The 26,020-nt window shown below is 37.0% G+C and overlaps 2 protein-coding genes and 1 long non-coding RNA gene across 7 annotated transcripts in view; 1 reads left to right on the forward strand and 2 right to left on the reverse strand.

Annotated features, from left to right (window-relative positions):
• LOC123505114 (cell surface glycoprotein 1-like) overlaps nt 1-17,747 on the forward strand; it is a 30,537-nt gene extending 12,790 nt beyond the window's left edge. For 3 of the 4 annotated variants that reach the window (XM_045256182.1, XM_045256181.1, XM_045256179.1), the window contains exon 2: nt 13,373-17,747. In XM_045256182.1, coding sequence (XP_045112117.1) covers nt 13,373-16,585 — 3,213 coding nt within the window. In that variant the 3' untranslated portion in view covers nt 16,586-17,747. Of the gene's footprint in view, nt 1-3,610; nt 3,665-13,372 lie in introns of those variants that run through there. The other variant, XM_045256180.1, reaches the window with a different exon arrangement.
• LOC123505116 lies at nt 405-17,071 on the reverse strand. The gene is made up of 2 exons (XR_006675056.1): nt 16,932-17,071; nt 405-440 (listed from the first exon to the last, which is right to left on the reverse strand). It is a non-coding gene; the product is annotated as an uncharacterized LOC123505116 (long non-coding RNA).
• A 1,601-nt stretch (nt 17,748-19,348) lies between the features above and the next one.
• Nucleotides 19,349-26,020, reverse strand: part of LOC123505117 (glucuronokinase 1-like) — a 39,302-nt gene continuing 32,630 nt past the window's right edge. For both annotated transcript variants that reach the window (XM_045256183.1, XM_045256184.1), the window contains exon 12: nt 19,349-19,854. In XM_045256183.1, coding sequence (XP_045112118.1) covers nt 19,777-19,854 — 78 coding nt within the window. In that variant the 3' untranslated portion in view covers nt 19,349-19,776. The remainder of the gene's footprint in view (nt 19,855-26,020) is intronic.

Here is a 26,020-nt window from a genome sequence, read left to right on the forward strand (position 1 = left end):
CGCGGCTGTTGTTGTGGCCAGCCGTGTGAGGGGCTGCCGCTGGATACGAAGAAAACGGGAACCTAGAGAGTGGAGAGCTTGAAAGCTGGTAAAGCCAGTCAGGTAGTCACTGCTCTCATCATGACACTGTTACCAAACAATGACGAACTTTTGCTATTCTATTCGTAGCGTCATAATTATCATCACTGTTACTATCAACAGCAGCAGCAGCAGCAGCGGCAGGAGTACCAGTGGCATTAGTAGCTTATATACATTACAGTGGAAATAGAAGGTGCGTAGTATAAAAGGGAGATGAGGAAGAGGAAGTAGGAGGGATGAGCATACTAACACTTCCAATGTGGTATTCAACACAGGCCTCTCGAGGGACTATTTCGAAGGACACACACACACACACACACACACACACACACACACACACACACACACACACACACACACACCTGACCTTCATTCTGATGCTTTGTACCTGCTAATCAACTAATGAGTTCATAAAAGCTTTGATACAATCCCGCCACCGCAACCTAACCAATAATGTAAAAAATAATGTAAGATATGTAGCTACATTGGCAGAGAGAGAGAGAGAGAGAGAGAGAGAGAGAGAGAGAGAGAGAGAGAGAGGGATGGCGGGGGGGATAAGGAGATGACGTAGTCTCGTAAAGCTTGTAAAAGATGGGTTTCTCCGGTATGCTTATTAACGGGAAGACCGAGAGACCATGAAGTCGAGAGAGAGAGAGAGAGAGAGAGAGAGAGAGAGAGAGAGAGAGAGAGAGAGATTAAAGTAAAGAGCCTCAGGAAAACATCACAATAGAAAGAGGCACAATACGAGAATATGATGGAGAGAATTAGAGGCAGTATAAGGCAAAGTGAAGGACAGGAAAAAGGGAAGAAGAAGAAGGGAAGGGGGAAAGTGAATCATCAGTGCTGGTAACGTCTGTCATCCGTGTCTTATTTGCCCTCCCTCCCTTCTCTCCCTTTCCTTCTTCGTCTTCCTCGCTCCCCGTTGCTCAAGACTTCGTGAGAGAGAGAGAGAGAGAGAGAGAGAGAGAGAGAGAGAGAGAGAGAGAGAGAGAGAGAGACCTTGTGTTTGTATATGGCAGCAGAATATTTTTTTTTTCACCGCGATTTTATATATATATTATCTCTTTCTCACCAAAACAACCTTGACTCTCCACTCATAACGTCTTTCTTCCTGTTCCCTCATCCTGAAAACCACACTTAGGATTCTCACCATCCCTACTCCTCTCCCTCACGTTCCCTCCCTTCCCTAACGTATGTCTCGCCTTCCTCCACCACTCCACTGCAGAGCCCTACCGAAGCTCCCTCCCCTCCCGCACCCTCGCTGTCTCCACCACCAGTTCTGCCCTCAGTCTTCGCTCACATTCTCATCTTTGTCTCGCCACGTCATATTATGTAGCTCAGCAAAATGCTCTCACGTGATTCCAACGCCCATCCTATCGTCTATATTTCATGCTCTAACTCTTTTTTTTTTTCCGCTGCTGCTGCTGCTACTACTACTACTACTACATACTTCGCTTCCGTTTCTCTTTTTCCTTCCTATGGGTTGTCTTGTTATCTTCAATTATGTGTCAAAGTGTGATTCCTCCTATTAACAATTTATGGTTTATCTTTCTTTCTTGTAGTGATTTGTGTGTGGTAGGTTTTTTCCCCTTGCACTCGTATATATATATATATATATATATATATATATATATATATATATATATATATATATATATATATATATATATATATATATATATATATATACATATATATATATATATATATATATATATATATATATATATATATATATATATATATTTTTTTTTTAGCATTCTAATCTGCTGTTAACTTGCTAGTGTGCTTTGAATTCTGAATAAATCTACTCTTATGAGAATTTTGATCTGCGAGTGACCTTGCTTTGAATTTTGGGCACTAGCAACACGAGAAAACAATAGTAGTAGTAGTAGTAGTAGTAGTAGTAGTAGTAGTAGTAGTAGTAGTAGTAGTAGTAGTAGTAATAATGATAATAATAATAATAATATTAATATTTGTGTGTGTGTGTGTGTGTGTGTGTGTTGCCTCGGATGTTCTGTTTATCATCTTATCCTGCCATCTTCCCTTTTTTTTTGTCTCTATTGTTCCCCGCTAGTTGCTGTGATTTCTTTTACGTACTCACTCTAAACCTATTTTTTTTTTTTTTTTTTGTTTGACTTCTAATTTTTTTTTTTTTTTTTTTGGTTTAATTTTCCCGCGTTTTGTTTTTCTCTCCTAATATTTTACGTTTTTTTTTTCCTTTTATATTTCTTAGTAATGGAAATATTCTCTGTCTTACTTCTTTCGTTATTTCCTTTTATCATTTTTCTAACCGTATTTGAAGATATATATATTTATGTAATTCTTATTCCTCTTTTTTTTATCAACAACTTTTTACGAACATCTTTGCGCAAAAATATTTCACTCGGTTTTATTGTTTTTCCATTTGTTTTTATCCCCATTGGTAGATTTTTAACCTTCATATTTCTTACGCAAAGAGAGAGAGAGAGAGAGAGAGAGAGAGAGAGAGAGAGAGAGAGAGAGAGAGAGCCGTGTTATGAACCAATGATCTCTGAGGTGTTCGTAAACTACATATTCCTGCTCACCAACAAGAGGAACGAAACAAGGAATAATACACGGAAAATAACTGAAAACTGGTAAGGAGGAGGAGGAGGAGGAGGAGGAGGAGGATTTTTTGCCTATGAAGGAAGGGAGAATGAAGTATCAACTGGTTTGTGAAATTTTTTTTTTCTTTTTTTGTTTTGTTATACAAGCACCTCTCTCTCTCTCTCTCTCTCTCTCTCTGTACAAGGTCAAGGGAAGATCATTGCAAGTAATATTCCCTCGGGCAAATGTTGTCTTTGGACTGCCATCTCTCTCTCTCTCTCTCTCTCTCTCTCTCTCTCTCTCTCTCTCTCTCTTCCTCACAGTCCACCTTCGGCCTTTCTCTCCTTCCCCTTTCTTTTTCCATCTCCCTTTCATCGCTTTCTCTGCTCTTCATTCCTTCCTCCTCTTTCCTTCGTCAGGTCTTCCTTCTCTTCCCGGAACACCCCCTCCCTTCCATCTCTTCCTCCCGCCTTCATGCTGGCCATTTAGTTCTTTTTCTTCCTCCTCATCTTCCGTTTTATCATCATTCTTCTCTTGCTCCTCTTTATCATGATCATCACTTCCACTTCTTCTGCCTATGGCAATTTATTTTTCTTCTTCCATCTCTTCCTCCTTCCACGATGTAAGTAAATAGGAACGAATATAGGAAGGTTGCAAAATAAATTGGATGATGAGGAAGTGGAGGGGAGGTAGGAAGGAATAAGTCAACGAGGAAGGGAGAGATGGGGAGGGAAGAAAAGGGAGGAATTAGGACGTAGGGAAGGAAGAAGGAAGGATGATTTAAGCAAGGAAGGAGAGAGGAGAGAAAAAAACGATAAAGAAAAGCGGAAGATAAGAAAAAAAATAAGGAAGAAAATAGGATGGAAAGAATCCAGCAAGGAAGGGAAGAGTAGAGAGAAAAGAAGGGAAGAGTAAAGAGTAAGGAAAGAGTAAAGAAGTATAGAAAGGAGGAGTCGAGGGTAAGGAAGAGCAGAAAAAAATGGAGGAATGGAGAAGTAAAGAAGGGAAGAGTAGAGAAGTAAAGAAGGTAAGAGGGAAACGAGAAGGGAAGCATGGAAGGTCAAAGAGGAGAAGGAGGGAGGGATCCGACAGAGCGGTGGTGGAAGGGCGGTGACCTTACCAGCCTGAGGCGTCTGTGTCTCTAGGCAGGCAGGCCCAGTCTTCTTCCTCTTCCTCTTCCTCCTATATCACCATCACGACCATCTCTTCTTCCTGCTCTTCCTCCTTCTCCCAGTATTATCCAATTCTTCTTTTCTCGTTTTTACTGAGCTTTTAATCTTCATTCTGAGAGAGAGAGAGAGAGAGAGAGAGAGAGAGAGCTCAGTCCACTCCCTCACACCAGTCTAAGGTAGTCATTCAGTCTCTACACACCTGAATGACAAAGAATCGCAAATATAATAACAAACAGCACGAGACGCAATGCAGCAGAAGCAGAGTGGAAAAGTGGATGTGGAAAGTGCGTGCAGAAACAACACCAATAACAAAAACGAAGAAATTGAGATACTCGTAGTTTCCAAAAATGTTCACCGTAAAAAAAAAAAAAAAAAAAACGCGCTCTCTCTCTCTCTCTCTCTCTCTCTCTCTCTCTCTCGATTCCCCTTCCGCTGCCTGGAAATTCCCATCCCTTCCCCTCCTTGTTCGTGTGTCCAGTAAAATTACTTATGCCTCAAGCGTCGCAGGTGAGAGAGAGAGAGAGAGAGAGATTCCGCACTGGCAATTCAAAGGAAATCCCAGGTATATACGTATGCTCCCCCCTTCTCTCTCTCTCTCTCTCTCTCTCTCTCTCTCTCTCTCTCTCTCTCAGAACCTGTTTTGAAAGGTTGGAGTTAAGTAATACCAATGGCCGTAACCCATTTTCAAACTGACAGCGTGGCCATGAAATCTGGTACAAGGCAGAAAGGATAAGAAGGGAGCACGTCTGGCTGAAGAGATGAAACACATGAGCGCAAGTGAATTTCAGCCAGCAACAGGCACATGTTCTTGACTTAACTGTATATATGGCACAAAGAAATGAGGGTGTCATGTACTACTGATATTGTGTGATAGGAGGAGGATAGAGATGACTGCTGGCATGGTTATGTGCTGTACGTGTAGCGGGTGTAAGAAAGCTCAGCCTAGACTAAAGGGAAAAAGCAAATATTAGAAAAAAATAGGAAGGTCGAGGGCATCGCTGAAAGGACTATAGTGGAGGTCATGGCGATATGTAGGTACTTACTGCCGTGCACATTATGATTAGCAGAAAACAGTAAATAATTTTTCGAAATATATTAGTGATAATACCTGGTTACTTAACAGTAACTATTGAGGCTTGACGTGGTTCTTTCGTGCTCGCTTTACATAGAAGTTGAATTGTTTTAATAAAGATGAGACCGATTATTAAGTTTCTATTGATGGAGACAAGGAAGGGACAGTGGGTAAATATGTAGATGAGTATGTTCAGTAAGGAGTGGTATGCGAGGGTGGTTGAGGGTTGGTGGAGCTAAATTTGCCAGGCGCCAGTCAGTGGAGGCAAGATATGGTAGAAAGAGCTGTGGCTGTTCAGGACCCTTTCAAAAGATTTTCGAGTCTCAAAGGACTCGTTCTTGAAGACCAGTGATGACCACATAGATATTTTTTTTTTCCTTCTTGGATGATACAAAATTCTATTCGTAAATACATGTAATCTTGATAAACGCTTCCACTTTCATTAAAACTCTTCAAAACTTTTAAAGCCGCCGAAACGTCGGAGAATGGCATTTCAGGCGTTACCTGATCCTCCTCTTAATTTGCAAGGTAATGCCACACAAGGGAAGACCGCAGCGTACCAAATGATTCACTTTAGGCAGCTCTCATTAGCATGTAACTCTTGCGGATATATTTACCAGCCAAGGCTGCCCATAAAAGCTGCAGCTGTCCACCCGTCGTTATCCTCATATTCTCAGGAAGTAAGACTTTAATGCTATCTCATAAAATCCTTCGCAGAGATGTTTTTCAATGCCCTCGTTGGCCTAAAACCCTCGAAAGGCTTTATAGATCTGATATCAGAAACTGTGCCTCAGTGCTTGCACCTTGCCTAAAACCCTTAATGCTTGCATCTTGCCTTAAACTCCTTCTACTCTATCAACATTTATCTTTCCTTCATGCTGGAAGTCTACCTACATTCAGTCTGACCATTTTAATCTATCAAACTATCATCCTATTGCTTTTATTTCCCACTATCTAAATTTTTAATCTGTCAGCGGGAAGATTTTCAATCTATCACTTCACAGTCTTCTATCTATCTGATCACCAGTATGGCTTCTGGTAAGTCTACAAATCAAACTTCTTGCCCTATCCCTTCTTCTGCTGATGATACCACCCTGGCCTTTTCCACTTCTTTTCAGAAATGGCGAACCCCTCGATAAATAAAGAGATCACGCAAGGACGCCATAGAAAGCATGACTTATGATCTCTCTAAATTCTAAAATTTCTAATCGGGACAGAGCAAACTTAAGTATTGTTCAATGGCTCAAAAATTCCTCCATCAACCAACTCGACACACCTTTTTGGACTTATCCGCTCTTCTTCAATGACTCGCATTTGTCCCCCTCTTCTTCACTGAATATCATCGGTCTGTCTTTACTTATAATCTAAATTGGACAATTCACAACTCCTCTCTAGCCATAACAGCTTCTATGAGGTTAGACGTCTTGAAGCGTCTCCGCAGTTTTCCCCCACTGCCACCACCCACACTTTCGAGCTTATCTTTCCATGTATGGAGTATGATTCACATGTATGGGGGCGAGGTATCCACTTTATATATATATATATATATATATATATATATATATATATATATATATATATATATATATATATATATATATATATATATATATATATATATATATATATATATATATATATATATATATATATATATATATATATATATATATATATATATATATATATATATATATATATATATATATATATATATATATATATATATATATATATATATATATATATATATATATATATATATATATATATATATATATATATATATATATATATATATATATATATATATATATATATATATATATATATATATATATATATATATATATATATATATATATATATATATATATATATATATATATATATATATATATATATATATATATATATATATATATATATATATATATATATATATATATATATATATATATATATATATATATATATATATATATATATATATATATATATATATATATATATATATATATATATATATATATATATATATATATATATATATATATATATATATATATATATATATATATATATATATATATATATATATATATATATATATATATATATATATATATATATATATATATATATATATATATATATATATATATATATATATATATATATATATATATATATATATATATATATATATATATATATATATATATATATATATATATATATATATATATATATATATATATATATATATATATATATATATATATATATATATATATATATATATATATATATATATATATATATATATATATATATATATATATATATATATATATATATATATATATATATATATATATATATATATTAGTTAGGTTGGAATCAAAATCTCTTCCTCCTATCAAGTCCTTTAATTAACTGTCTTCAGCCCCTTTCTCATCGTTGCAATGGTGCATTTCTTCCTATCTTCTGCCGCTATTTTCATGACAACTGCTTTTCTGATCCTGCTAACTGCATGCCTCCCCTCCTCCTGTGGCCTCATTGCACAAACCTTTCTTCTTTCTTTCATCCCTATTCTTTCCACCTCTCTATTGCAAGAGTTAATCAGTACTCTCAATCAATCATTCGTTTTCCTGGTAAACTCTAGAACTCCCTTCTTGCTTCTGTATTTCCCTCTATCTATGATCTGAACTCATTTAAGAAGGAGTCTGACATTATGAAGATGAGGATGGCACCTGAGAAAGAAAGAGAAATGTACATAGTAAATACTACATGTATGTATATAATACAAAGTATAGAAGGGAGGGATGCATGGTGGGAGGTGAACTGCGACAGAAAGCATCTTAATGACTTGTGGAAGCTGTGGACTCTGGAGAGTAACTACAGTTAGAAATGATAAGAGATGCTAAACGACATTCCATACAAAGAAATCTTCTTTATTTACTTCAACCAAATATCTCTCTCTCTCTCTCTCTCTCTCTCTAAGCCACATCCACAATGTCATGCTTCATGATGGGCAACACACCACGACTCACAAACTGTCTCTGCAGTGCGGCCAATGGGCATTTTTAGCTTGGAACGAAAATGAGGAATAGAGCAAATAGGAGGGAACACAGAAGGGGCTACTGTCAGTTGCCTCAGACAGCTGTGTTTCAGTGAGAAAAAGAAGATGAGGTTTAGTAGAGGAGAGGTGGTGTTCTATACATTGAAAATTTTATCTAAGACAGCGAATGTTGCAGAAGTTTATTCCACTTATCAATACTACGATCTGGGAAACTGTACTTTCTCACGTCATTTAGACAGATGTCTTTTATTAATTTTTTTCCATGTCCCTGAAGATGATTACTTGTGGTCACCTTTATCAACTCTCTGTCCAATATGTCAATCTTGTTCACCAATTTATACATAGTTATCATGTCTCCTCTTGTTCTTCTCTCTTCTAATGTGGTCAGCCCCAGTTTCCTCAGTCTTTCCTCACAGTCTAACTCCCTGAGTCCTGGTACCATCCTTGTTGCCAGCCTCTGTACCCTTTCCACCTTCTTCACATTTTTCTTCATATGCGGTGACCAGACACAAGCTGCATATTCTAACTGGGGTCTTATTAAGGTACATAATATCTTCTTCATCATTCCTTCATCTAGGTAGTGGAATGCAAGGCCAATATTTTGAAGCATGTTATATGTTTTCCAAATATCTTGTTAATGTGTTTCTCCGGTGACAAAGTGTTTTGCACGGTTACTCCTAAGTCTTTCTCCTCATTGGTCTCTTTAATTTTCTCATCACCCAGCCTGTAATCCCTGTTTGGTCTGTATCTACTTCTTCCCATTTTCATAACATGGCTCTTGTTTATATTAAATTCCATCTGCCACTCTTTACTCCACTCATATATTTTATCAAGATCTTCCTGTAACTTGTTACAATCTTCCACATTCTTTACTCTCCTCATAATTTTAGTATCGTCTCAAACATGTTCATGTAACTGTCAATTCCTACTGGCATATCATTAACATAAATCAAAAACATGATGGGACCAAGCACTGACCCTTGTGGAACTCCACTGGTTACCTTCTTCCACTCGGACTTCCTTCCTCTCACCACTGTTCTCATTTCTCTTCCCACTAAGTAATTTTCCATCCATTTTGCTAGTTTATCATTTACTCCTCCAATCATCTTTAGTTTCCACATCAGTCTATTGTGTGATACTTTATCAAAGGCCTTTCTCAAGGCCAGGTAGATAGCATCCACCCATCCCTCTCTATGTTGTAGTATGTCAGTCACTCTTGAATAAAAACATAATAAATTGGATACGCACGATCTTCCTTTTCTGAAACCAAACTGTCTTTCGCTCAGAATGTTTTCACTTTCTAGATACTCACTCCACTTAGCTTTAATTACTTCTTCACATACCTTGCACAATATACTAGTCTATAATTTAACGGTTCCATTCTATTACCATTCTTATATATAGGCACAATGTCAGCTCTTTTCCACTCTTTCGGGGCTATTCCTGTTCGTATGGAGGTTTCCACAATATCAAATACGGGGTTCAACAACTGATCCTTACATTCTTTTAGCAACCTCCCAGATATGCCATCAGGCCCCATTGATTTGTTAATATCCAAATTGCTTATAATTTTCTTTACATCTTCCTTAGTAACCATGATGTCCTGCATTTACTTTATTTTCGTAGGCCTTTCTCCTATAAAATGCTCCTCCTTTGTAAACACTTTGCAAAAGTTGTCGTTCAAAATTTCAGCTATATCTCTAGCATCCTCATATACTTCTTCCCATTTTTACCTTTTCTATTGCCTCCTTATATTTAGTTTTCCATTTATAAATTTGTAAAACATTTTAGGGTCACTATCACAGTTTTCCACCACCCTATGTTCATATTCCTTTTGTGCTGTTCTCCTTACTTCAACATATCTATTCCTTGCTGTTTTGTAAACTTCTCTTGATAATACATCACTGTTTTTCTTAAGTTTCTTCCATGCCTTTTCTTTGTTCTTTTTTGCTTCTTCACAATTTCTATTAAACCACTGTTTATTATTTAAAGTCCTCTTTCTGTGATATGGCACAAACTTTTTCACAGCAGAGTTATATAAATCCATAAATTTATCGTATTTCAATTGCATATCCCTTTCCTGGTATACCACGGACCAGTGAATTTCATTAAAGAACTCCCTTATATGGTTATAATTTGCCCTAATATAATTTAATTTTTCCTCCCTGCGTTCCACAATCTTATTCGTGCTTAATTCCGTATCCAGCTCAAAGCTTAGGACATCATGGTCGCTTTTCCCAAAGGGACATTCATGTTCAATTTCCTCTTTTAGAGAGATGCCCCTGGTAAATACCAAATCCAACCTTGCTGCAACATCTTGTCCCCTGCACCTTGTTGGTGATCTCACCCACTGTGTCATCAAGTTATTTGTTGCTACATTTAACAATTCCTCTGCCCACTCACCACCGGTCACCACTTCGTAGTTCTCCCACACTATTTCTTTACAATTAAAGTCCCCGACTATCATCACTCTATCCTTTCTGATGAGTTCTTGCTTCATTCTGTCCAGAGTATTTCTCATCACCATTTGATACTGTTCATATTCCCAAGCACTGGTTCTGGATGGTATGTATACTGTTATAATATTAATGTCCCTCTTACCATCTGTTATAAGCATACTTATCACTTCCTAATTTCTCTTACTATAGTTCACCTCCTTCACTATCAGATCTTCCTTAGTAAGAACCATTATACCACCACCTTTATTTTTTCTATAATTTCTCCATACTTTGTAGTGTTTTACAACAAACCAATCTAGCTTTATTTTGGACCTTAGCTTTGTTTTGATCTGGGAAACTATATTTTTGGATGTCACGGAAACATTTACTCTTCCTTGTTTTTTGTATGCCCTTATTCCCTCATTTATGGACATTTCCAAAACCTGTCTGTCTACTTTTTCCATGTGGTTTATTAATCTATACTACATCTTTATTAGGTCTACCCCCTCTCTTCTCCCTTCCATTGTTGTTAATCTCATTTCTTAGTTGATCAACATGTCTTTTCCTTCATGACAGTCTTCCTTGCATCATGTCCTTTCTTTCACCATGTGGAGTCAGCATTTATCTACCCCTTCCCACCCCATCCCAACAGTTTTAAATACACTTGGGGGATGTGATAGATTAATACTATGAAAAACAGCCAAGGGAAGGGGAAGGGGATGAGAAGAGTAAGGGAGATTTTAATATTGTCGGTGATAGTGTGGATGCTGCTTTACATTCCATTTCCCTGCACCATGGAGTACCAGAGAATACTGAACACCTAAAACTCGTGTCATTCTTGGGAGGAATCTATAACTGAACACACAACTCATTCTACTCCACAGTCCACAACCTCCTTCCCTTCTTTTCTTTTCCTTTGTCATGTTTCCTATAAAGTTCTTTGCTGCTAAGAATTTCTTAACAAGCAATTGAGAAAATTCTTCATATACGTTGGAGTGGGAACATATGTACAAGTAAAGCTGGTACTAGGAACTGTGAGGCCCAATTAGAAAACTGATGATGGGACCCTTACTCTACAAAATAGAAAATTTACGTTCATATTTTGTGTAGTATGCTCTTTTGTTGTTTCACTAGACCCCTAGACATTAACAAGAGTGTTGCGTGTACTAGTTATAGAGTACATAACAATATAAATATCAGGTGCAGGGCCTAATTTGATAAAATTGCTCAAATAGGCTTAAAATCAGTCTTGTGTATAAATGTGTGTGCATAAGTGTGTGTACAATAAAGTGATACAGAAAGTGATGTGAGTGCATTAGGTTAAGGAAGATAGGTGCCATCTTCTTAATTTCTGCATACTCACTTGCAAGGACAGAGAAGAAAAGCTGGCCAGGATTGTGATGGGAGGGAAAGAGAGATGAGTATCTAGAAAAGGCCATTAAAATTAAGTTATGGGAAGGAAGGTTAAGGAAGGAGAAAAGAAGAAAGTAAGTGAGAAGAGGGATGCACTTCTGTTCAATGGATCATCACTGCTCCTTCCTCTCACTCACACATATACACACATTTCACCACTTAGCACATAGGAATTCTACAGGAAGACAGTAGCAAACATATTGGCCCTTACACAGCTAATTGTAATAAGCTATATCAATATATGACATACGAATTGAATGCTAGTAAATAAATACCAAAAGCAATAACAATACAGTATATAGAAAGAATAAAAAATAAATTAATAAAAAAGTAAAAGAAACAGCTGACCATGATAATAACAATAAAAATTGTAATAATGATAGTAATAATAATATAATAATAATAATAATAATAATAATAATAATAATAATAATAATAATAATAATAATAATAACAGAACAAGCAAATAAATATATGAACATAATAATCTCAGCTGGAAGCCACACTCACCTCATACCTCCCACCCCCACTCTACCCTGCACTTCCAAGTGGCTGGACAGGACTTGGATTTACTTTTTACCTATGCTACAGCTTTCAATTCAGTTCCTTCCCCCAGAATCTTAATCTCAATCTCTCTCTCTCTCTCTCTCTCTCTCTAATTCAGATGGTTATTGATATAGAAATACATACATCAGAGGGAGCAGATGACATGTTGTGATGCCCTATAAAGATTTCATAAGACATAGGCTACATCTTAAAATGTCCTGTAACTTTCAAACCATGCCATTAAAAGCATCTGACCACAAAATTTTTCTATATAGAATGACTTGATCTTTCACTTCTGTATGTGACTTTCCTTATGGGACACCCTGTATGTAGAATATGTTAACCACTGTTTCACCATGGCACAAAATGAGCAACATCAAATCTTAGAAACTGATCACCAGTGCATGGTGATGGTTGTGAGAGGATCTTCATTTTGAAGACTAATAAAGGCTTTGCCAAGGTTCCTTGAGGCCAACGTTAACCTTTTTCTTTTTTTCTTTTTTTCAAAACAGGCAAAGTTTGATTGAACAAGACATGATTACATAGGTTAATAGTTAGGATGGCTGAGTTGGAAAAGGATGATTATCAGGAATGGTAGTTGTGGATCAAATATAAATACAACAGAAAACTTAAGGGTGAAGTTAGAAAATGTATGAATGAGGGTTAGAGGTGAGCTGAGTATTTTTGCCTCTTTAATATGCATGTAAAAATAATAAATAAATAAATAAATAAGTAAATAAATAAAAATCTTTCTATGAAAAGGTTTATGGGAATGACTTTTATAATGGTTTTAATTTTTGTTTAAAAAATTTTCCTTTCATTTTACACAACTCACAAATAACCTCATTTCCATTCCTTATTATTCTTATTACCATAGTTCTTACTGATAATAATATCATAATTAATATTAATTTTGGGAATATGAACCTGATTAAGATGAATCTACTAATAGTAAACGTAAGGGAATAGCAGGACTGAGTAACACATCCTCTTTTCACAGGTGATACTATTGGCGGCAGGACTGGCAGCCGTGGCTGCCCTCCCGATGCTGGAGCAGGCGCCACCATCCCACAGTGACTTATTAAAGATTATTCTCAGTGCTAATCCTGAGGAAAATGACCTTGCACTGACTAAAGGTGACAAACAATCTGTTTTGTCTACCAAAGTGGAGGAGCAGCCACAGCCACAACAACTACAGGAAGAGTCAAAGTCACAACCACAAAACCCACCACAGACACAGCCACAGTCACTAGTCTCATCAAAACCTCAGCCACAAGACCCACCACAAGATGAGCCACAGCCACAAGACCCACTACAAGAGGAGCCACAGCCACAAGACTCTCCACAAGAGGAGCCACATCCACAAGACTCTCCACAAGAGGAGCCACAGCCTCAAGCCCCAACACAAGAGGAGCCACAGCCACAAGATCCAACACAAGAGGAGCCACAGCCACAAGCACCAACACAAGAGGAGCCACAGCCACAAGATCCAACACAAGAGGAGCCACAGCCACAAGCACCAACACAAGAGGAGCCACAGCCACAAAACCCACTAGAGCCTCAGCCTCAGCCACAAGATCCTGAGACAGACCCAAGTGAAGGGCCTTATGTATCAGAAGGTGAAGTACAAGGTGACGAGTCACAGCCTGAGGTAGTTCAAGTATGGCCTTTGTCGCCATTCATACAAGTCTATCCACAAGAAGAAAATCTTTCATATGAATCTGAAGAACTTGAGCAAGATGTATTTAACCCTGATCAACAGATGGAAATGTTTCCTGGCGAGACAGACGAAGGATATGTGGTGGTAGAGGCAAATGAGGAGCTACCTTCCTTGGATACAGAAGGTACATTTGAGTATGAACAAAGGATGATCCCATTCCCATTCAATCAGGAGGAGCCATTCCTGCCCAAACCAGAAGAACCACAGATGGAACCTGTTACATATGATTCTGATGAGGAGGAACTCTCTTTTGAGCCAAAGATGGATTCCTTCCCTTTTGAACAGGAAAAACTCCCAATGGAGGATGTTTCAGTTGAATCACAGCAGGATTCATTTTCTCATGATTCTGGAGAATTTCTTGGGCCTGGTCTAGTGGATTCTTTCCCACTTGATGAGGAACTTCTGGAAACAGAGTATGAAGAAGAGCCACATGAGATGGAAGAAGGGTATTTTAGGTCTGATGACTATGATTCTGGATCTCCTACGATGGAAGAACAACCAGACTATGATTATGGACTGAATATGGGGGAAGACCAACTGCACTGGGGAGGCAATATGCCTTCAGTAAATGATGATGGTCCAGTTGAGGAATTGTATCATGAATCACAAGATGACAGCCCAGTGGACCTCTTCAGCTGGCTTGTTCCTGACTATTTTGATGAGTCACTAGACTATGATGAACCACCTTTTATCACCAGCTATCATGATGACACATCTGATAAGGATTCCTTTAATGGTGAACCTGAGATGCAGTCTGAGCCTCATGAAATGGACCAGATTCCATACTGGGAAGAAGCTTATGTTCCTGCTGAATTTTTTGATGACTCACACTTAGAAGACAAACATATAGTGGAGGATGATACTATGGAGCAAATATTACCTGAAGGGACTGAGGAGGCTGCATTTGAGACAGAGGATGGTGCTGGGGATGTGTCATTTGCTGACTTCTACATCCCAATAAATGATGACTCAGCCTTCATTGGTATCCCACAAGAATATCCTGAGAACAGTAATTCAGAGGATGGAGGGGAGGAACTAGTTCCCCTCAATGAGGAAGAATCATTTGATGATGGCCTTTTTCCTGTAGAACCACAAATGAAAACTTATCAGGATGACGAGGAACAAGGTATGCCAGATGTAGAGATGTTTGGTGATATTCTGTTCCCTGAATATCCTCCATTCAACGATGAAAGATCTAGTTTGCTATGGCCTGCTGAGGATAGCAATGAAGACCAAACAGAGTATCTGGGAGAAGATGTACCAGTCACCATCTTTGAGAGCCAACCAACTTATGTTGCAGATGTTGAGCCTGAGATTAATTACCCCTCTCTGCTAGACATCATGAAGAGGGAAATTGTAAAAGAGGAGCAGGTTGACCCCTGGAGTGGTGCAAAATTCTTAATGATGGATACCATATCAAACTTGGATACAGAGGATGACAAAATTCCATCATTGAGGAGAGATGATGTATCAGATATCCTTGAAAATGATGCCATGAATATCATTGTTTTCAAAGAAAACAGAAAAAATGTTGATGACTTCCCCATCACACCCATGGTTGATGATTACACCACTTCTCATGAACCACAAGAGCCTGTCAACAAGTATGTAGGGAACCAGCCCACAACACCTTTCTGGATTCCACATGGAAGTTCAAATCAACTCTTCCCTAAAATATATTTCTCCATCAATGATGAGCTCTTAAGAAGGAAAACTCCAACAATCTTTGACCATATGAATGGGGACATGTCTTTCCCACGTCCCATGCCCCGTCGCTCCCTGAAAACACCTATCATGAGGAATCCATTTACTTTCTTAAATGAAGCCCTGGATGATGATCTGCCTCCTCAGTATTTGCCATCACCAAGTATGTCACGCAGACTTGAATTCATGGGTCCTGATACCTTCTCATCACCAAGGAATTATCCTGATACATTTAAAACCCCAAAATTTTCATTCCATGATTTGCTGCAACAAATGAATCCTTCATTCTATGATAATACTTACAATGCAAGACAAAATGACTTCTCTCCTTCATATTCTTCACAATCATACGATTCATTGCAACAATATGATGATCTCCCACATCACTTTTCATACACATCACCACCAGTGCCATACTCAACACCTTTTGAGTCATTCCAGGAACGTGATTATTCAGGAGTTCATAATTACTATGCCAACGAACCACGAGCTTTCTCTTTCCACACATCCACCAATGTGCCACTGAGTCTGTTCCGAGAAGACACCATGTCAAAAACGTATCCTCATCAACCACTGAAGCAATATGATGACTACACAGATGATCTTCCCTTCATGCCTACCAATTCCTTCAGCAGCCCTCGTCCTCGATTCTCCTTCTACCAAAGGCCCCAATACTCAGCCAGCACTCCAACCTACAGGAGGTCTCCCTACTCATACAACAACTTTTATGGCAATGGTCCCTACCATCCATCACCTATTTATCCAAGATATGCTCCCGACTTCTTCTAATTTCAACCTTTACTGATCTTAACTTTCCAGATGAAATAAAATAATAAAAAAAAAAAAGAATTACCCAAGAATTCTGTAAAAAATTATATAATTATACAAGAGTCATTTGAGCAGTTACAAAATACACAAGAAAATATGAATAAACACTCAATGAGGCAATGAGATGATATGCATTGGATGTCAGAATAGGTTAGAATAAGTATTACTTAGGTTAACAATACCAGGTATGATGACATTCATCAATAAAATGCATGTTCAAAACTCTAAAATAATCTTGATAGTTTAATCTTCAAGCTTCACATATGTATTTACAAATGCACACACATGTGCATGCACAACTATGTACACACACACACACACACACACACACACACACACACACACACACACACACACACACACACACACACACACATACTAGTAATAAATATAAGAGTTTCCTTTGCTGATCTAGATGAAGAGATGATGAGGAAAATAATCCCCACAATAATACGGCCAAGATTAGAATATGCAGTGATAATTTAGTCAGCATGAGAGAAAAAACACATAAAGTTGAAAGGTGTACAGAGAGCAGCAACCAAGATGAAACCAGAATTGCAAGGTCTGCCACACACAATGCAGCTTGAAACCTTAGAAAGGAGACAAGAGAGAGAGAGAGGTGACAAAATTACACTTTGTTAATTACTGAGTGAGATGGAGAAAATTAGATAAAGAAGATCAATTTGTAATGAATGAAAGAAAAACAAAGACAAAAAAAACTACAAAACAATCACCTGCAAAAAGGACATTAAAAGTTTAGCTTCCCTCAAAGAAGCACTGAGGCTTGAAATGCACTGGAGGGGGAAGTGGTGTGTGCTAGAAATATTCATGACAAAGGAAAAGTTGGATGAGAACAGTTATGGAGATGGGACAGTACAAGCTTAGCTCCTCTCCCATATATTACAATTAAGTAAACACAGACATACACTCTATGTAACATGTTTTATCTCAGTTTAATTTTGACGTGATCTGAGTATGTATTGGGTTGTCCATAACTATTAATGAAATAAATCTCAGTGGTAAATAAATATCTAATGCGCAATTTTTCGAATAAATATGTAGTGAGAAAATCTATTTCTTTGATAATGTGGCATTCTAATGACATAAAAAATGTATAAACCAAGAGGGTATTTTCTTATCCTGCTTATGGCATTCTTCTCTCACGTGAAAAACAACTCGGTGTGTTATGATAAAAAATCTCTTCTTTCTAGACTTGTCTACTCAACTGTCTCCCTTCTCTGCAGTCTATCTTTTACTTATGATCCAAACTGGAAACTTCATATCTTATCTCTAGCTAAAACAGCTTCTATGAAGTCTCTGCCAGTTTTTCTAACCCCCAATTGCTAACTCAGTACACAGGCCTTATCTGTCCATGTATCGAGTGTGCTTAACATGTATGAAGTGGGATTAAAAGTTTTCCATCTTATCTCTTATCCTCTTACTGACTGTTTTCACTCTCTTTCTCATCACTGCAATGTTGCATCTTTTGCTATTTTCTACTATTTTCATGTCAACTGCTCTTTCGATATTGCTAATTGCATGCCTCCCCTTCTCTTGCAACCTCGTTGCACAAGACTTTCCTCTTTCTCTCATCCCAAATCTGTCCACCTTTCTAATGTAAAAGTTAACCAGTATTTTCAATAATTCATCCCTTTCTCTGATGAACTCTGAAAGATCCTGCTTGCCTCTTTATTTCTACTTTCCTATGAGTCAAATTCTTTCCAGAGAGAAATTTCAAAACACATATCCTTTAAGTTTTTATTCCACTTTTTCTAATCTGATTGGGGCCGCCGTGATACAGTGGAACCATGCTCGCTTTGGGGTCCGAGGGTCTCCAGGCGCACGGGTTCGAATCCTGTCCACGGTCTGAGTGTAGGATGGGCTTCCTCACTCAGGGCAACGGTTTCCTAGCGGGTGGGCTTTGAGATAGGAGGTACCCTAAAAAAGTATCCCCTTTAGCCCATAAATTCCCGTAAAAAATCCACATGGTAAAAAAAAAAAAAAAAAACTCAGTAGACCTTTTTTTTCATTGCAGTCTTGTTGCCTTTGGCTGGTGCTATGTACTATGAGCACCTATGAAAGTGCTATAAATTCTGAAGTTGTGAAATTAGTTAAATTGAACACATTGAGGTACATAGAGAGAAATGAAGACTGAGGAGTTTGTAAAGAAAGCATATGTGAAGAAAGTTGAAGTTACTTAGAGGATCTGTAGGCAAACAGGAAAATAGTATAGTGTAAAGGCATATATATGTTAAAGTTCTCAGCCAGTGATATTTTTTTCTATTTCTAAATTTTTTTACGTTATGGCCAGTAAGTATACATGAAGAATATGGGAAGTGCTGCTCAGCCTCCACCTATTAGTGGCACAGACAATTTTACTTATAGTGGTACCTATATTAGGGCCCATATCACCACTCAATCATGGTGACATGTAGGCAACTTTAAACCACTCAACAAATGGCAAAGTTTCAAGGCGGTACGTGATAGGATTCGGACCTAAACATGGACATCTGCCCGATCCCACGTTCATCACCTTATCCACTACGCCACCGTATTCTGCATGCACCAGTACAATAGAGTGATTTCTGGAGGGCAATCTGGAAAACCTTTGAGGCACAACTGTACATGGCACAATAGTTCATGCAATTATATGAAACACCAAATCATTATCATGGTATAAAAAAAGCACAAGACACTGAACTGATACAATGGTAAACCTCTATAGGGTATTCACTGCATGTAATTTATGCACTACATTGATACATAGATAAATTTTATTTTTCCCTTAGATATTGCACAATATACAAATCTACCATTTTACATATAATACATAACAAGTTGAATCAGTAACTGATAAATTATAGTATGGTTGTGACTGTATATAGCATTTTTCTTAGGCTGCTACAGGATTTCTGTGACTACATAATTTCTTGCTCTATCAAAATGTCTATGCCAAAAAAATTGCTATATTCCTCTATCTACTCTATTACTATTTAAGGGCCTTACTTGCATATCCACTGTATAACAGCCTGTAGTATTACTTATCATCTGGAGTTTGTTTGCTTTATGATGCATGACATGCTTAGTAAACTGAAGATGGAAGTGTAGCTGTACCATATCATACTGCTAAACTGAGGAACAGGTATCTTCTACTATAGATCGTCTGGCCATTTAGGGAGCACCTCCACAACCACACATCCGTCTTCCTGATATCGATGCCGTACTTCTTCCTGTAAAATATAATACAGATGTATGTACATTAAACTTCTAGGAAAATCTACACTTTCCAAAATTTAAACATATAGCCTCTGATCTGATCATCTTCCAGTTTTTATCAATTTTTCAGTTGACACTCATGTTCACAAAACTTACAAATATAAACTTAGATCCTTCTCTGAAACAAATAAACAAAAATTTTCTAATAAAACTAGTACTATAGACTGGAATGTACTTTTATCAGAGGAAAATTTAAATGATAATTTTGAAATATTTTTGTCTAAACTGTCAGGGAACTATCCTAACTCAATGGCAATTCCCAGTCTATCCTCAAGATATTATTTGAATCATAAACTCTTTAAAAATAAAAAATAAAATAATATACATGACATCTCTGTTTCCATTATAAAATCTAACCGTAATTATTTGGCCATACCACTATCCTTATTTTTTAACCAATCCACAAGCAAGGGTAAATTTCCACAACAACTAAAACATGCTATTGTAATACCAATACATAAAAAAGGATCTAAAGAAGTCACAAGTAATTATCGTCCCATTTCATTATTAAGTACATTCTATAAGATTTTTGAAAAATTAATGAAGGGTTTTTTAATGAACTACTTGAGACTAAAAGTATTCTTAATCCTAAACAATTCGGCTTCAGAAGTGGACTACGTACATTTGATGCACTAAAAACTTTAAATGAAGAAATATTTTCTGCCCTAGACTTAAAAAGTAATTTATTAAGTATATACATAGACTTTTCCAAAGCTTTTGACACAGTCAAACATGATATTCTACTAATGAAACTACACCACTATGGTATTCGTGGAATAATATTTGATTGGTTTTCTGATTATCTATCACATAGAACTCAATCTATTAAATTATCTGAACATATATCCTCTTTTAGTATAATTTCATATGGTGTTCCACAGGGCAGTGTGCTAGGTCCTATTCTTTTCCTTATCTACATAAATTATCTTCCTAACATTTTTACAAACCTAAAAACTATACTTTTTGCAGATGATATGACCCTATACTGGAGATGATATTAACAATATCGTACGTATAGCAAACGTTGACCTAGAAACACTATACTCATGGTGTCTCAGCAACAAACTAACAATAAATTTAGATAAAACATTCTACATGATATTTACTAACAAAGTCTATGATAATCTTCCACCTCTTAATTACCATGATGATAATATAAAAATAACAAACAGACACACACTCTGAGGCATAACTTATGACGATAAAATGACATTTAGAAGTCACATAGCTAACTTAATTCTTAAATTATCTAGAATTGTATCTCTTATATATTGTATAAAAAAATTGATGCCTAACTATGTACTCAAAATCTTCTATAATGCCCATGTCTTGCCACATTTAATGTATTGTTCTCCCATCTGGTGCTCCACCTATCCTACGCATCTCTTACCTCTATTCAAATTACAGAAGAAAATCATGCGTATTATTACAAATAGTGATTACTTTGAACACACACAACCTTTTATTTAAGAATAATAGTATACTTAAACTTTTTGACATTAACAAATTACAAATTGCTATATATATGTACAAATTACAACACAATATTGACAATAGAACAAATACAACATTACAGTCTCAGCACAACTACCCAACCCGTATTCGAGACAACGTCATTATACCAGCCCACAATTTAACAATTTATCAACATTCATTATCTTACCTGGGCCCTAAAATCTGGAATGCTGTACCTCATGAAATCAAAACTAAACAATCATTATACACCTTAAAAAAACACTACAAAAATCGAATTATATCATATTATTGAAATCATGTATTTATGTAAGTATTGTATTTTTTTTTTTGGTTATGTAAATTACATATGTGATCCTACAAGGAAAGGAAAGCTATGGCATAGCTTGCAGTTTATAATGGATTGGAATTAACTGATTTAGATAAGGGGATGGGGAGGGAATTACAACTTATCACCGAATTACTGCCCGAAAAGAATATTCTTTATATGGGCTGCCTTATTATATCATACTATAAAATATTATGTCATGTAATAATGTAATTAATTAATAAGGTATAATAATATGTTTCAAATGTTTCTGATCTGGATCCTGTGCTCATCTAGGTACTGTAAATATATATATATATATATATATATATATATATATATATATATATATATATATATATATATATATATATATATATATATATATATATATATATATATATATATATATATATACATACAAATATGAATGGTCAAAAAGGAAAATTTTTGTAATTTTTACATCAGAAAAAATTAGGAACTCTCTTTTATGCCATCCTCTCACTCTCTCTCTCTCTCTCTCTCTCTCTCTCTCTCATGTGGTGTCTTATACATATGGTCATCAACTGGTCACTCAGCCAACAGTTCCTTTACAGAAAGAGTTTTGAGCTCATGGTGACTAAGTTTTTGGGTAGGACTGATACCACTCACACACCACACACCGGGATGGGATATTGAGTCCACAACTACCTGGTTACATTCTGTACTTACATGCTGCTAGGTGGAGAAAGGCTACACATTAAGAGGCTTACCCATTTGGAGTTGAACCTAGATCTTCTCAGTAATGAGCCGAATTTGCTAATTGGTATACTATACAAGGTATATTTATCTTGTATTTATCTGAGATATAGGATAGGAGCCACATTAAATTCAAGGTATCCCATCTTCATAGTGACTTTTATTCATCATTTTTTATCTTTTTATTTTTGGATTGTCTTGCCACACACAATCTCGTGTATTTACCTAGTTGTATTTACCTAGTTGTAGTTTTACAGGGCCTGGGCTTTATGCTCGTGTGGTCCCGTCTCCATATCTACACTTATCCAATTTTTCTTTAAAACTATAACTATGTACACTCTTTGCTGACACCACTTCCTCACTCAAACTGTTCCAAGTCTCAACACATCTTTGCGGGAAACTAAATTTTTTAACATCTCTCAGACATCGTCCCTTCCTTAGTTTCTTACTATGCGATCTTGTGCTTCTAAAGTCATATTCTTCTCTCAGGATCAGTTTCTCATTATCCACTTCATCCATTCCGTTAATCAATTTATAAACCTGTATCAGATCCCCTCTCTCTCTTCTCTGCTCCAAGGTTGGTAGATCCATAGCCTTTAGTCTCTCCTCATATGCCATCCCTTTAAATTCTGGAACCATTCTTGTAGCCATTTTTGTAGTCTCTAATTTTCTTATGTGTTTCTTTTATGGGAGTCCACACAACTCCTGCATATTCCAATCTAGGTCTTATTTTAGTACTTATCAATTTCTTCATCATTTCCTTGTCCATATAGTGAAATGCTACTCCAATATTCCTTAGCAAATTATCGTCTCTGAAAATTCTATCAATATGGCTAACCGGTTGATTATTTTCTTCCATTGTCACTCCCAAATCCTTTTCCTTTTTACTTTTTCTAGTTCTACTCCATCTCCCATCTTATAGATTCCCACTGGTCGTCTTTCACTTTTTCCCATTTCCATGACATGGCTTTTGTCCACATTGAATTCCATCTCCCATTTTTTGCTCCATTTCCAGATCTTGTTTAAGTCTTCCTGTAGTATTTCACAATCCTCTTTTTGTTTAATGACTCTGCACAGTTTCGTATCGTCCGTAAACAGATTTATGTAGCTGTTCACTCCCTCTGGCATGTCATTTATATATACGAGAAAAAGTATTGGTGCCAATACTGACCCCTGTGGCACTCCGCTGTCTACTGTTCTCCACTTGGACTTCATATCTTTAACTATCGTCCTTATTTCTCTCCCCCTTAAGTAATTCTTCATCCATCTCAATGTGCTTCCTTTTAAGCCACCCTTCTCCTCTAACTTCCATAGTAATCTTTCATGTGTGTGTGTGTGTGTGTGTGTGTGTGTGTGTGTGTGTGTGTGTGTGTGTGTGTGTGTGTGTGTGTATTTACCTAGTTGTAGTTTTACAGAGACTGGGCTTTATGCTCGTGTGGCCCCGTCTCCCCATATGTCTGTATATTTATCTAGTTGTACTGTACATGTTTCAAGCAGGGGTCAAATAGTGTCTTGTCTTCATGTCTCCAATTTTTCTTTACAGCTAAGTGCATTATGTGCTGTAACAACTTCATCACTCAATGCATCTACTTTTCCACCGTTCTATGTGGAAAACTGTATACGTGTAATGTATATGTGTAACTGTGTAATTCACCTCGGTAGCCTGCTGGTCACCCAGCCAGTCTTCCCCATTACGGAGTGAGCTCAGAGCTCATAGACCGATCTTCGGGTAGGACTGAGACCACAACACACTCCACACACCAGGAGAGCGAGGCCACAACCCCTCGAATTACATCCCATATCTATTTACTGCTAGGTGAACAGGGGTCACACATTAAGAGGCTTGCCCATTTGCCTTACCGCTTACTGGGACTCGAACCCGGCCCTCTCAATTGTGAGTCGAGTGTGCTAACCACTACACTATGCAGTGTGTCTGTGTATGTATGTATGTGTGTGTGTATTTACCTAGTTGTATTTACCTAGTTGTAGTTTTACAGGGCCTGGGCTTTATGCTCGTGTGGCCCCGTCTCCATATCTACACTTATCCAATCTTACTTTAAAAGTATGCACACTCATTGCAGACACTACTTCATTTAAACTGTTCCACGTCTCAATACATCTTTGCGGGAAACTATATTTTTTAACATCTCTCAGTCATCTTCCTTTTCTCAGCTTTTTACTATGCGATCTTGTGCTTCGGATGTCATATTCTTCTCTCAGGATCAGTTTCTCATTATCCACTTGGTCCACTCCGTTGATCAATTTATAAACTTGTATCAGGTCTCCTCTCTCCCTTCTTTGTTCCAGGGTTGGTAGATCCATAGCCTTTAGTCTCTCCTCATATGTCATCCCTTCAAATTCTGGAACTATTCTTGTAGCCATTTTCTGTAGTCTCTCTAATTTCCTTATGTGTTTCTTTTTTATGAGGGGGTCCGCGCACTACTCCTGCATATTCCAATCTAGGTCTTATTATAGTACTTATCAATTTCTTCATCATTTCTTTGTCCATGTAGTGAAATGCTACTCCAATATTCCTTAGCAAATTATGTTTCTCTAAAAATTCTATCAATATGGCTTACTGGTTGATTGTTTTCTTCCATCGTCACTCCTAAGTCCTTTTCCTTTTTTACTTTCTCCAGTTCTACTCCATCTCCCATCTTATAGATTCCCACAGGTCATCTTTCACTCTTTCCCATTTCCATGACATGGCTTTTGTTCACATTGAATTCCATTTCCCACTTTTTACTCCATTCCCAGATCTTATTTAGGTCTTCTTGCAGTATTTCACAATCCTCCTTTTGCTTTATAACTCTGCACAGTTTTGTATCATCCGCAAACAAATTTATGTAGCTGTTCACTCCTTCTGGCATGTCGTTAATATAAATGAGGAAAAGTATTGGTGCCAATACTGACCCCTGTGGCACTCCGCTTTCTACTGCTCTCCACTTTGACTTCATATCTTTAACTACCATCCTTATTTCTCTCCCCCATCAAATAATTTTCTATCCATCTCAATGTGCTTCCTTTTAAGCCACCTTTCTCCTCTAACTTCCACAGTAATCTTGCATGTGGCACTTTGTCCAACACCTTTTTTAAATCCAAATAAATGCAGTCAACCCATCCCTCACTCTCTTGTACTCTATCAACTATTCTAGAATAGAAACTCAATAAATTAGTTACAAAAGACCGTCCTTTTCTAAAACCAAATTGGCTATTTGATATTAATTTGTTGTCTTCAAGGAACTCGATCCATTGTTTCTTTATTATTCTTTCAGACATCTTGCATATTACACTAGTTAGTGATACCGGTCTGTAATTTAAAGGTTCTTCCTTCCTTCCGCTCTTAAATATGGGAACCACCTCAGCTCTTTTCCATTCTACTGGTACTGTTCCATTTTCTATTGAGCATTTTATGATGTTGTATATAGGACTTGCTAGTTCTTCCCTACATTCTTTCAGTATTCTGCCTGAGACTTCATCCGGTCCCATTGCCTTCTCTTCATCCAGTTCCTTCATTAACTCTTTTATTTCAAGCTTGGTTACTTTAATCTCTTTCACATAGATTGTCTCTCTATTACTCTGTGGCCTCTCAAATTTGGATT

Source organism: Portunus trituberculatus, chromosome 17 (assembly GCF_017591435.1).
Source record: "Portunus trituberculatus isolate SZX2019 chromosome 17, ASM1759143v1, whole genome shotgun sequence".
Taxonomy (NCBI): Eukaryota; Metazoa; Arthropoda; class Malacostraca; order Decapoda; family Portunidae; genus Portunus; species Portunus trituberculatus.